The sequence below is a fragment of the Erinaceus europaeus genome, chromosome 7 (genome assembly GCF_950295315.1).
Source record: "Erinaceus europaeus chromosome 7, mEriEur2.1, whole genome shotgun sequence".
In the NCBI taxonomy this organism is placed as follows: Eukaryota; Metazoa; Chordata; class Mammalia; order Eulipotyphla; family Erinaceidae; genus Erinaceus; species Erinaceus europaeus.
Genome location: NC_080168.1, coordinates 108,620,475 through 108,632,236, shown reverse-complemented (window position 1 = coordinate 108,632,236; position 11,762 = coordinate 108,620,475). Strand labels below are relative to the sequence as shown.

The following is an 11,762-nucleotide window of genomic DNA, read 5'->3' as shown; positions in this document are numbered from 1 at the left end:
CCATTGCAATTTTCCTCTGTCCCGTCAAGTAAAATAGAAAAAAAGATGGAAAAAATGGCCCTCTCAGTGGCTGATTAATAGTGTGAGTACCAAGACCCAGCAATAACCCTGGAGGCAATAGAAAAAAACAAAACAGCAAATTGAAAAGAAAAAAAAAAGGTGGATATTGATCTTAAAGTAATACAGGGATAATCACTGAAAAGAAGCATGGAGAAAAATCCTTGTGTAAAGGGAGGATGGATCAACATACTCTGCCACTCGAGGAAGACTGGTCCCAAAATGAGTGCAGCCATAAAGTACTTAATCAATTAGTATCTCCTTAGACCGAGATACCCTTCTCAGATACTTCTATTTCACTTCCCTCAATCACTCTAAGGCTACCCCTGTCAGATAAAGTAAGGACTGCAAAAGCTGGTAAGGGCAAGAGACCGGCATACTTTAAAGATGACCCTTTTTGGTCACTACCAGGCCAGCCCTTCATCTAGGACCCTAGAGAGGGAAGCCTGAGATTCCCACATAGATATGACAGGCTTAGACCACTAATAGATCGTTCTCTCCACTATCGCAGGTCCTCTCCATCAGGAACACATAGTGGGCCCTCTTGTGGGCTTCTACAGGACCTTGCCATCAATGTGATTCAACAATGGTAGGGACTGGACTGCCCCACTCTCCAAAGGGAGGCTGTGACAACATACTCTGCTCCTTGAGGAAGACAGATCCTGCAATGAGTGCAGCCTAGAATGTCCCCAGTTATGACCACAGAATGCTAGCTCTGACCTACAGGGATGCAAAGGTTACACAGGCTCCTGTGCTGAATATGGGCTCCAGATTGGAACAGTGGGGTTTTCAGCTAACCGTATTTACATACTTTTCCCATACTTGGGAGCTACTCTCTTTGCCTAATCCAGCTTTCTAGTCCTATTTCCAACTCTGACACCATCTCCCCAAACAAGACCTTTAACCCACCTGCATGTTAGCTGTCAGGCTCAGACAAAATTAGTAAAGTCATGGCCCACTTGGAATATATCTAAAATAGACTTCCTAGCTGTTTCCAAAATGAACACCCCAAATCTCATCTGCTATATTCTAAACTTTAGGTTCCTGATTATTAATTGATTTGTTCTGCTTTATATCTTAATTCTTTTCAGCCACCAAGTTGCAGATGCTACCATGACACCAACATGACTTCCCTGGGCAGATGACCTCAACAACATATTCTAGAACCCTACTCTCCAGAGCCCTGCCCCAATAGGGAAAGATAGAAAAAGGCTGAGAGTGTGAATTGACCTGCCAACACCCAGGTCCAGTGGACAAACATTACAGAAGTCAGACCTTCCCCCTTCTGCACCCAATAATGATCCTGGGTCTTTGCTCCCAGAGGGATAAGGAATAAGAAAGCTCCAACTGGAGGAGAGGGGATGTGGAGCGCTGGTGTTGGAAGTTATGTGTAACTGTGCCACTCTTATCCAAGTGTGTGTGTGTGTGTGTGTGTGTGTGTGTGTGTGTGTGTGTGTGTGTGTGTGTGTGTGTAATAGAGGGCTGGTGGACAGAATAATGGCTTTGTAAAAGGCTCTCATGCCTGAGGCTCTCAGCTCCCAGATTTAATCCCCAACACCATTATAAGCCAGAGCTGAGCAGTGCTCTGGTCTCTCTCCATAATTTTCTCCTTAAAATAAAATGAAGAAAATGTTTTTTTTAAAAAAAAAAAAAAAGGAAAAAAAGAAATAAAATCCTTCTATAATTTAAGACATAGTTCTTATGAAAAGTCACATTCTATCCAACAAAAAGACTCACTTAAGACTTCACAGGCTGGTGGCACATTCTGTACAGCACACACATTAAATCAAGCTGGCAAAATAAAAGGCAAGTGAACCACTAAGTTGAGAAACCTCACCTTCACATAGATGTTATGGAGAGCCTCTGCCATCATCTTCCCTAACTTCTTTCCTTTCTTCCTTCACAGGCAGCAAAGGTGAGCAATGAGAAACCAGACCTCCAGGACAGAGTTCATCCTACTGGGACTAACAGACAGAACAGAGATTCAACCCATAATCTTTGTATTTCTCTTCCTCACCTACATATTCAGCATCACTGGGAACCTCACCATTATCATCCTCACACTCCTGGACTCCCACCTACAGACTCCTATGTATTTCTTCCTCCGGAACTTCTCCTTCCTAGAAATCTCCTTCACATCCACTTTTACCCCGAGACTTCTGTTCAGCATCTCAACTGGAAACAAGAGCATCAGCTTTGCCGGCTGCCTCACTCAGTATTTCTTTGCCATATTCCTTGGGGCCACAGAGTTTTACCTTCTGGCCGCCATGTCCTATGACCGCTATGTGGCCATTTGTAAACCTCTGCACTACACCACCATCATGAGCAGCAGAGTCTGTGTCCAGTTGGTCCTCTGCTCTTGGCTAAGTGGTTTCCTAATCATTGTATCCCCCATCATCTTGACCAGTCAACTGGATTTCTGTGCCTCCAACATCCTGAATCATTATTACTGTGACACTGGACCCCTCTTGAAAATATCTTGCTCAGACACAACATTCCTGGAGCTTCTTGACTTTTTTTTAGCAGTTGTGACCTTGGTGGTCACCCTTGTGCTGGTGATTATCTCCTATGCAAACATCATCAGGACCATTCTGAGCATCCCCTCTGCTCAACAGAGGAAAAAGGCCTTTTCCACCTGCTCCTCCCACATGATTGTCATCTCCCTCTCTTATGGCAGTTGTATCTTCATGTACATAAAGCCCTCAGCGAAAGAAGGAGTTGCTTTTAATAAGGGAGTAGCTATGCTCAATACATCTGTTGCCCCTTTACTGAACCCATTCATTTATACTCTGAGGAATAAGCAAGTAAAGCAGGCCTTCAAGGATGTGAGTAGGAAAATTGTGAAACTGTAAGGAATATTAATTAAAGGGAAATACTGGAGCTTAGTGCTGCTGCACCAGGTAGAGCTATGGGTTACAATGCTTAAGGGCTTAGGTTCAAGTCCTTGGTCCCCATTTGTAGGATAGAAGGTTTGCAAGTAGTGAAGTAATGCTGCTATACATAGTTCTCCCGCTTCATCTAGCACTTCCCTCTCAATTTATCTCTCTATTAAAATAAATTCAATAGTTTGAAATGGAAAATCTGAATAATATTCAAGTAATTCCTCCCCAGGAATACCAAGAGACCATCTTGAATGACCTCCTTGGTAAACCAGTATCTCTGTTAATCAGTTAATGACAACTATCAAAGTTACCTTTCCAAATTACTAATGAGGTGAAAATCTTAAAAATACAATTCCAATATTTCCTTCTAGCAAAATAAGTTCTGAATCAGGTATTTTTTTAATTCAAAAGCAATAAAATTCAAATTTAATTCAAAAATTCTTAATTGCTATTTTTAAATATAGTTTGAATTCTATTTGTGTTCAAAATAGTACTTTAATCCAAAACATTATATAGATTTTATTTTCTTAATTAAATTTTAATATGGAAAAATAGAATGCAGAGATAGCCCCCCCATAGGAAAAATTGGAAAGAAGTAGTGCTAGATAATGTTGTTAGTGTGAGTGCTAGAAAGGAACATCTGAATGAAGTTACTTGCTTTTTCAATAAACGCCATCTTTGCTCGGCTCTGAGACAATTTTCCTTGCTTTTGCTCTGTCAAGGCTAAAACTGTCACTTCCTTACACATGCAAACTAAAAGCATTTCTAACTGCAGCACTGGAATTTCCCACACAAACTCCATTCCCAGTCATGAAACAGAAAGGAAAAAACTAACAGAACAGACACCCAAAAGAAAAAAGTCAGAACTAGAATCTTGAAACCAAAGAGACAATAGTCCAGCCTAGAAGCATGTGCTTAAGCACCAGAGAAATTTTTGAAGCTGAACCTGAAGAGACTCAACATGAAAGGACTGCCTAAGTTACCTTGGAAAATAGCATCCAAAACATCTATGAATGGCTCTCTTAAAGGTCATCAAAATGGGCAGGCAAAGAACTATATCTGAGGAGGGTAAATTGGTAAAATATTCATGCTAAATGAACTCAGAAAATCAAAGCACAGATATTCTAAGTCTTATAGAAAGGATACTCAAAATTAACAAAGGGGCAGAATCATAGTAAAAATAAATAGGTAAAATTTATGGAAATCTACAAATTTAAAATGACCCCATTCAGGCATGAAAACAGAGTAACTAAATTGGAGGAAACGGTAAGCAATGTTGAACATAAATACAAACATATCAGTGATTATATTAAATAAAAAGGGTCCAAACACATCATTAAAATACAACTGACTGGGTAGATATTTCCTCAGTTACCTAATTGCTGGTCAGTCAAAAAATGCTAACCAAACTATGTCTTATATTCTGTGAGAGACATGGCATTTACCAGGGGATGGATCCTAGGACTTTGGTGGAGGGTGCAGGGACTTACACATACCACAGGTGAGTATGAAATTATATTTAATAACTGAAACCTTACATTCCTATAAAACACTTGTAAAATCACTAATGAAAATCAAAAGAAAAATGTTACCTAGTGTTGTCTACTAAAAACTCTCTTCAAATCCAGGGATTTAAGTAGGTTAAAAGCAAGGACTAGGGGCCCAGTGGTGGCGCACCTGGTTTAGCACACATGTTATAATGCACAAGTACTCAGTTTGAGTCCCCAGTCCCAAGTTCCCAGTGCCCACCTACAGGGGGAAAGCTTCATGAATGGTGAGGCAGTGCTGTAGGTGTCTCTCTGTCTCTCTGCCTCTCTATCCTACCCTTTCCTCTCAATTTCTGGCTGTCTCTATCCAATAAAGGAAGGAAGGGAGGAAGGAAGGAAGGAAGGAAGGAAGGAAGGAAGGAAGGAAGGAAGAAAGAAAGAAAGAAAGAAAGAAAGAAAGAAAGAAAGAAAGAAAGAAAGAAAGAAAGAGAGAAAGAGAGAAAGAGAGAAAGAGAGAGAGAAAGAAAGAAAATAATAATTTTTTTTAAAGCCAGGACTAGAAAGCCTGTGCCATCGAATCCCGGGAGGTGTGCCTTATGGGACAGCCAAACGACCTCATCTCTACTGAACACAACAAGAAATCAAATTGGACACATAATCTACAGCTGAAAAAAACTACAGCCTCAGGTGACTTCCCATACGCAAACTTGGGTTGGAAGGCACAGTCAAAACCAGAGGTCCGGGCAGGTAGTGCAGTAACAACTTGAGCCATCTTGGACAGTAGTACAGTTATCAGACCTCCCCAGAAGAAAAGAAATTGGAGTTTAATATCTCTCAATCTTTGGCTCAAGGTGTGTGTTTCTTTGTTTGTTTGTTTGTTTGTTTGTTTGTTTCCCTCAGTCTGAGTTTAAGGACACAAAACTCAGTCCACAAGATAACTCAAAACATCCCTCCCCCACCCACAGCCTCCAATTATACAAACAAGTGAAACCCAGAGATCAAAACAGCACCACCTGCTGGCCAACAATAACCAACACCATACTCATGAAACAAAGAAGCAAGCAGCTTAATATGCCACAACAAATAGAGGCAAGCAAATCAGACAAAATGAAGAAATTCATACATGGAGAGTCTATCAGAGACAGACTATAGAAAGCTTATGACTGGGGCCAGGTGGTGGTACACCTGGTTGAGCATACATGTTTCAATGCGCAAGGACCCAGGTTCAAGCCCCCAGTCCCCACCTGTAGGGGGAAAGCTTTGCAGGTAGTGAAGCAGGGTTACAAGTGTCTTTCTGTCTCTCTCTCTGTCTCCCCCTTCCTCTCAATTTCTGACTGTCTCTATCCAATAAGTAAATAGAGATAATTAAAATAAATTTTAAAAAAAGAAAGTTTATGAGAATTCTACCAGAACTTAAGCAAGAATTGAAAGAGCATTTTATTTTGGAATTAACACACAAAAAAACAGGAACTCACAACAGGATTTGATAAGAAGCTACAAAGCTTAAAAGAAGAACTTCAAGCAGAATTCACTAGGCAGTAATAGGACTAAAATTTCACATCTATCCCAACACCAAGTCTGTGCCCCCCACCCCCCAGGTAGCCACTATAGTTTTCCAATTTAAATACAGGCTGTGTTGTGTCTGCTTGTTTAAGTATGTGTGTTCTCTAAATTCCACATATAAGTGAGACCATCCTGTAGATTTCCTTTACCTCTTTGCTTATTTCACTAATCGTAAAGTCTCACGTTCCATCCATTTTATCCCAAAGAATGTAAGGTCATCTTTTCATTGCTGAGTAATACCCCATTGAGTTTCTGTCCCGTAATTTTTGTTTCCAATCATCTGTCGAGGGTATTTTAGTTGCTTCCAATGTTTTGCTATTGTGGATAATGCGGCTATGAACATGGGGGTACATATATCCCTTCGAATTAGGGGTATTATCTCTTTTAGATTAATGCCTAAGAGTGGAGTTGTTGGGTTGTAAGGTATTTCCATCTGTATTTGCTTAAGGAGTCTACATACTGTTCTCATAATGGTTGTACCATTTTGCATTCCCACCAGCAGTGTATTAGAGTTCCTTTCTCTATATCTTTTGGACTTCCTACGCAATCTACTATTAAAAGTTTAGTGCCAGACTTCTAAACAAATAAGGATCATTAGCAAATTCTGAATGTGGGTCCCTAGACATAGCTCATTTCTTTCTTCAGCTAATTATCTCTAGCCTCCTCTGAATAAAACATTTAAATTTTGTTTCAGTGTATAATAAAATCAGAAGGACCACATTTCAGTCGCAAGACAGAACAGGGGAAAAGTTCAATGGGGTGAGGGCATGCTTCATATTGTCATAAATATGAATACGTTGAACTTAACATCTCAGAGCATTATTGAGTGGCCACAGTGGATTTATGTTAACATAGAAACAATGGATGAATGACAGCTATGCTGATACATAGCAGGAAGCATAGGATTTTTTTCCTACTACATTTTCATAAGTTGGGTGAACAGATCAAAAGCAGTGGGATTGTAAACAAGTTCAACTGTACACTGCCTTCCCTCCATATCTGAGCACTAAATTGGGAGTCACCCCACGTTTGGGAAAGGGCAAAATTTCACTACCCTGAAAGTCAAATGTAAGTACATTGACTGCTTCTAGTCATGTAGGGTACTTGTGTGTGAAGATGGAGCATGAGGGCATATGAATGTGGGGGGAGGGTGTTCTTATTTAATCGAAAAGTATCTCTTGACGTTGATGACACTGAAGTTTACATACACAGGGCTAAAGACACAGGTCAGTGTGTGCTCCTACATCCTAACTACATGAAAACAATATTTCTAACTCCTTCTTTTCTGAATATATGTGATTGTGTGGAAAATGCCGTTGTTATTATTTCTCTGAAGTATTTATACACAAATGGGATTACACACAACACCCAGCTGTTTATCACCTTACTCTCTGCATTGAGCAGTAGATCAGATGAATCTTTCCAGGTGAGTTCACAGAAATCTGTGCCTTTTCTCTTGTTTTTCTTTTATTTCTCCACCAAGGTTATTGCAAAGGTTCAGTGCCTACACAAAGTGTCCACCCCTCCCAGGGGTTGTTCTTGTTCTTGTTCTTGTTTTTGCTTTTTCCTTCTCTTTGACAGAGGGTAAGAGATAGGGAGATACAGGAAGGGAAAGAAAAAGAGGAGAGACATGTGATGTGCAGCGTTGCTCCACAACTTCCAAGGCTCCCTCCTTGCAGGTGGAGACCTGGATTCTCACCATAGTAATGTGCGAGCTCTACCAGGCGAGCCATCACGGAGCCCTTTCCTATCAAGTTATGGGTCTATTTTACTCTGGAAGTCGCATGTGCCAACGCATTAAGTCACTTCCCTACTGATGGAAATTTACATCATTTCTTTTTTTTTCCCCTCCAGGGTTATTGCTGGGCTCGGTGCCTGCACCATGAATCCACCGCTCCTGGAGGCCATTTTTACCCCTTTTTGTTGCCCTTGTTGTTGTAGCCTCATTGTGGTTATTATTATTGCCATTGTTGATGTGGTTCGTTGTTGGATAGGACAGAGAGAAATGGAGAGAGGAGGGAAAGACAGAGAGGGGGAGAGAAAGTTAGACACCTGCAGACCTGATTCACCGCCTGTGAAGCGACTCCACTGCAGCTGGGGAGCCGGGGGCTCGAACCGGGATCCTTACACCGGTCCCTGCGCTTTGCACCACATGCGCTTAACCCACTGCGCCACTGCCGGACCCCCAATTTAAATCATTTCTAACTGCTTGCATTTACAAGAGATAATATGAGAAATCGCTTTGTGAAGATTCTGAGGCAGAATTATTATAAAATTTGTGTGGGGCAGGCTGGTGCTGCACATGGTAGAGAACATGTTACCATGCACAGAACAAACTTTAAATTCCTTGTCCCAATCTGCAGGAAGGGAAACTTCACAAGTGGTGAGCAGTGATACAGATATTTTTCTATATATTTTTTTAATTTAAAAGATTTTTAATTATGTGAACTTTTGAATAGCAACATAAGCTAGTCACCAAAAACCAAAAGTTAATGATCAAGATGTTGATAACCTAAACAGTCAGATCACTGGATGAAGATCTCATTCCAAACACCCAGGCAACTAAGACATACTTGGTTATCACAGTGAAGATGGATAGACAGCTGGTGTCCCGGGAACACAGGTGAACAGTCATGGGTTACAGCACATAAAGTTTAGCATTTATTTCAGGGGTGCGAGAAGATCAGAACAAGATGAAGATGTCCAGGGGTCTCTGCACATGTGAGGCTTCTTTCTGGGACAAACAGCAATTTTCTGAAAAAGAATATTGTGACTAAAGCTCTTTGACCCCTTTCTGGATTCTGCACTGGAAAGTGAGATGCGTCATGTAGGAGACTTAAAGGATTTAGGATTCCTCCCTCATGAGTCTTCAGTGTGGGTTAAAAAAATTAGCCCTTCTTCTCCCACTGAGACCTACAATGTGATGGCAATACCTGGTCCATGAGAGTAGAAGGGGACTTAAGTTGAAAATGTGTGTTTGACAGACACATGTCACAGAGAGATGAGAAATTGTACCCATCTGTCAACAACCCATCTGTACTGTAAATGTTTGGTCACTCAGTAAGGGATAGTAATGTAACAGCCCTGCCAAAGTTAGCAAATATAATAAAAATACAGCTAATGTGCAGAGGAAGCAATAGAAACCGCAAGGGGGTGGGAGATAGTGCACCTGCTTAAGTCCACATGTCACTGTGTTCAGGGATCAGGTTCCAGCCTCCACTCCCAACCTGCAGGCAGTGTTCCACAATTAGTGAAGCAGGTCTGAAGGTGTCTTTCTTTATCCTTCTCTACCTTCCCTCCCCTTTTAATTTCCCTCTGTCCTGTCAAATAAAATAGAAAAAAAATGGGCGGAAAAACAGCTGCTCTCAGCAGCCGGTTGACAGTACAGACAAAGAGCCCCAACAATAAATGTGGTGGCAATAAAGAAAAAAAATAGAAATAGCAAATTAAAATTAAAAAGTGGATATTGATCTTAAAGGAATACAGGGAAGATGCATTGAAAAAGAAGCATAGAAAAAATCCTTCTGTGAAGGGAAGCTGGATCAGAATCCTCTGCCACTCGAGGAAGACTATTCCTGAAACGAGTGCAGCCATCAAGGACTTTATCAAATAGTATCTCCTCAGACCTAAATGCCCCCCTTACCTACTTCCTATTTCACTTCCCTCATCCACTCTAAGGCTAACCTTTAAAAAAAAAAAAAAAGTAAGGACTATAAAAGCCGAATCAGGACAAGAGACTGACATACGCCCATGTCCAGCAGAAAAAGTAACAGAAGCCAGACCTCCCACCTTGTGCGTCCCATAATGATCCTGGGTCCATGTGTCCAGAGGAATAAAGAATAGGAAAGCTCCCAATAGAAGGAATGGAATATGGAACTCTGGTGGTGGAAATTGTGTGGAACTGTGCCATTTTTATGCAAAAAATAAGAAAATTTAAAAAAAAGACCAAGAGAGACAACAAAATGGTTATTTAAGACGCTCATGCCTCAGCTCACTGGTTCAATCCCCAATACCATTATAAGCCAGAGATAGGCAGTGCTCTGGTCTCTCTCCATATCTTTCTCCTTAAAATAAAATGTTTTTAAAAAAGAAAAGAAAGAGAAAATCCTTGTGTAATTTAAGACAAGACTTCTTATGAAAAGCCACAGTCTATCCAACAAAAGAAATCTCACTTAAGTCAAACTAACAAGGAGCAGGCTGCCTGGTGGCACATTCTGTAGAGCACACACATTAAATCGAACTGGCAAAATAAAAGGCAGGTGAAGCATTAGGCTGGGAAACCTCACCCTCACATAACTGTTGCTGAGATCTTCTGCCATCATCTTTCCTAACTTCTTTCCTTTCTTTTTTTTCCCTTTTTTTTTAATAAAAAGGAAACACTGACAAAACCATAGGATAAGAGGGGTATAATTCCACACAATTCCCACCACCAGAACACCTCATCCTATCACCTCCCTTGATAGCTTTCCTATTCTTTATCCCTCTGGGAGTATGGACCTAAGGTCATTGTGGGATGCAGAAGGTGGAAGGTCTGGCTTCTGTAATTGCTTCCCCGCTGAACATAGGCATTGAAGGTTGATCCATACTCCCAGCCTGCCTCTCTCTTTCCCTAGTAGGGTGGGGCTCTGGGGAAGTGGAGTTCCAGGAAACATTGGTGGGGTTGTCTGTCCAGGGAAGTCTGGTTGGCATCATGCTAGTATCAGGAACCTGGTGGCTGAAAAGAGAGTTAACATACAAAGCCAAACAAATTGTTGAACAATCATGAACCAGAGACGTCAGGTGTGGAATGTCAACCCTTCTGCCTCATTACTCGGGTGAGACCTTTCCTTTCATAGTATTCTCTAATTCCAGGAAGTTCACTTCCTAACAAAGGCCCAAAACTTAGCTATAGACCAGGTCCCAAGAGATATGTTCACATGTATCCATAAATTAAGGATATACATACATATATATATATGTATGGGGTGCGAGAAGATCAGAACAAGATGAAGATGTCCAGGGGTCTCTGCACATGTGAGGCTTCTTTCTGGGACAAACAGCAATTTTCTGAAAAAGAATATTGTGACTAAAGCTCTTTGACCCCTTTCTGGATTCTGCACTGGAAAGTGAGATGCGTCATGCAGGAGACTTAAAGGATTTAGGATTCCTCCCTCATGAGTATAAAAAAGTATATACTTTTATATATATAAAAGTACACAATAGCCTGCAGTGTGTCAGTACAAAGTCCTTAATGAAATAGTCTCTCATTAGACCTAGATACTCTCCTCACCTACTTCCTATTACAGTTCTCTCACTCATGCCAAAACTAACCTTAGCAAACCAAGGGCTGCAAAAGCTGAATAAGGGCAAGAGACTGGCATACTTTAATGACTCTTTAGTCACTATCAGGCCACCCCATAAGCTGGGGCGCTACTTGGGGAGTCCTGAGATATCCAAACAGACATGATGGGCCTAGATCTCAAATAATTCCCTCTGTCCATTGTTACTGGTCATCTCTATCAGGAACAAAAAAATAGACCCCTTTGTGGGCCCCCCATAGGACCTTTCCCTCAACTTGGATCAACAACAGTAGAGAATGTTCCATCCTCTGAAGGGAGGATGGACAACATACTCTGCTAAACCTGAGGAAGATGGGTCGATATTGGGGCAGCCTGGAATGTTCCTACTCATGACCACAGAATGTGAGCTCAGATCTACAGGGATGCAGAGCTCACTTAAGCTCCTAAGCTGAATATGGGCCCCAGACCAAATCAAATCGATGGAGTTTACAGTC

At 41.2% G+C, this 11,762-nt stretch overlaps 1 protein-coding gene across 1 annotated transcript; it reads left to right on the top strand.

Moving 5' to 3' along the window:
- Window positions 1-1,979: 1,979 nt before the first annotated feature.
- On the top strand, window positions 1,980-2,909 carry LOC103109209 (olfactory receptor 6C4-like). The gene has a single exon (XM_060193466.1). It carries the CDS (start codon window positions 1,980-1,982, stop codon window positions 2,907-2,909), a length of 930 nt encoding a protein of 309 aa, XP_060049449.1.
- The last annotated feature ends 8,853 nt before the right edge of the window (window positions 2,910-11,762 follow it).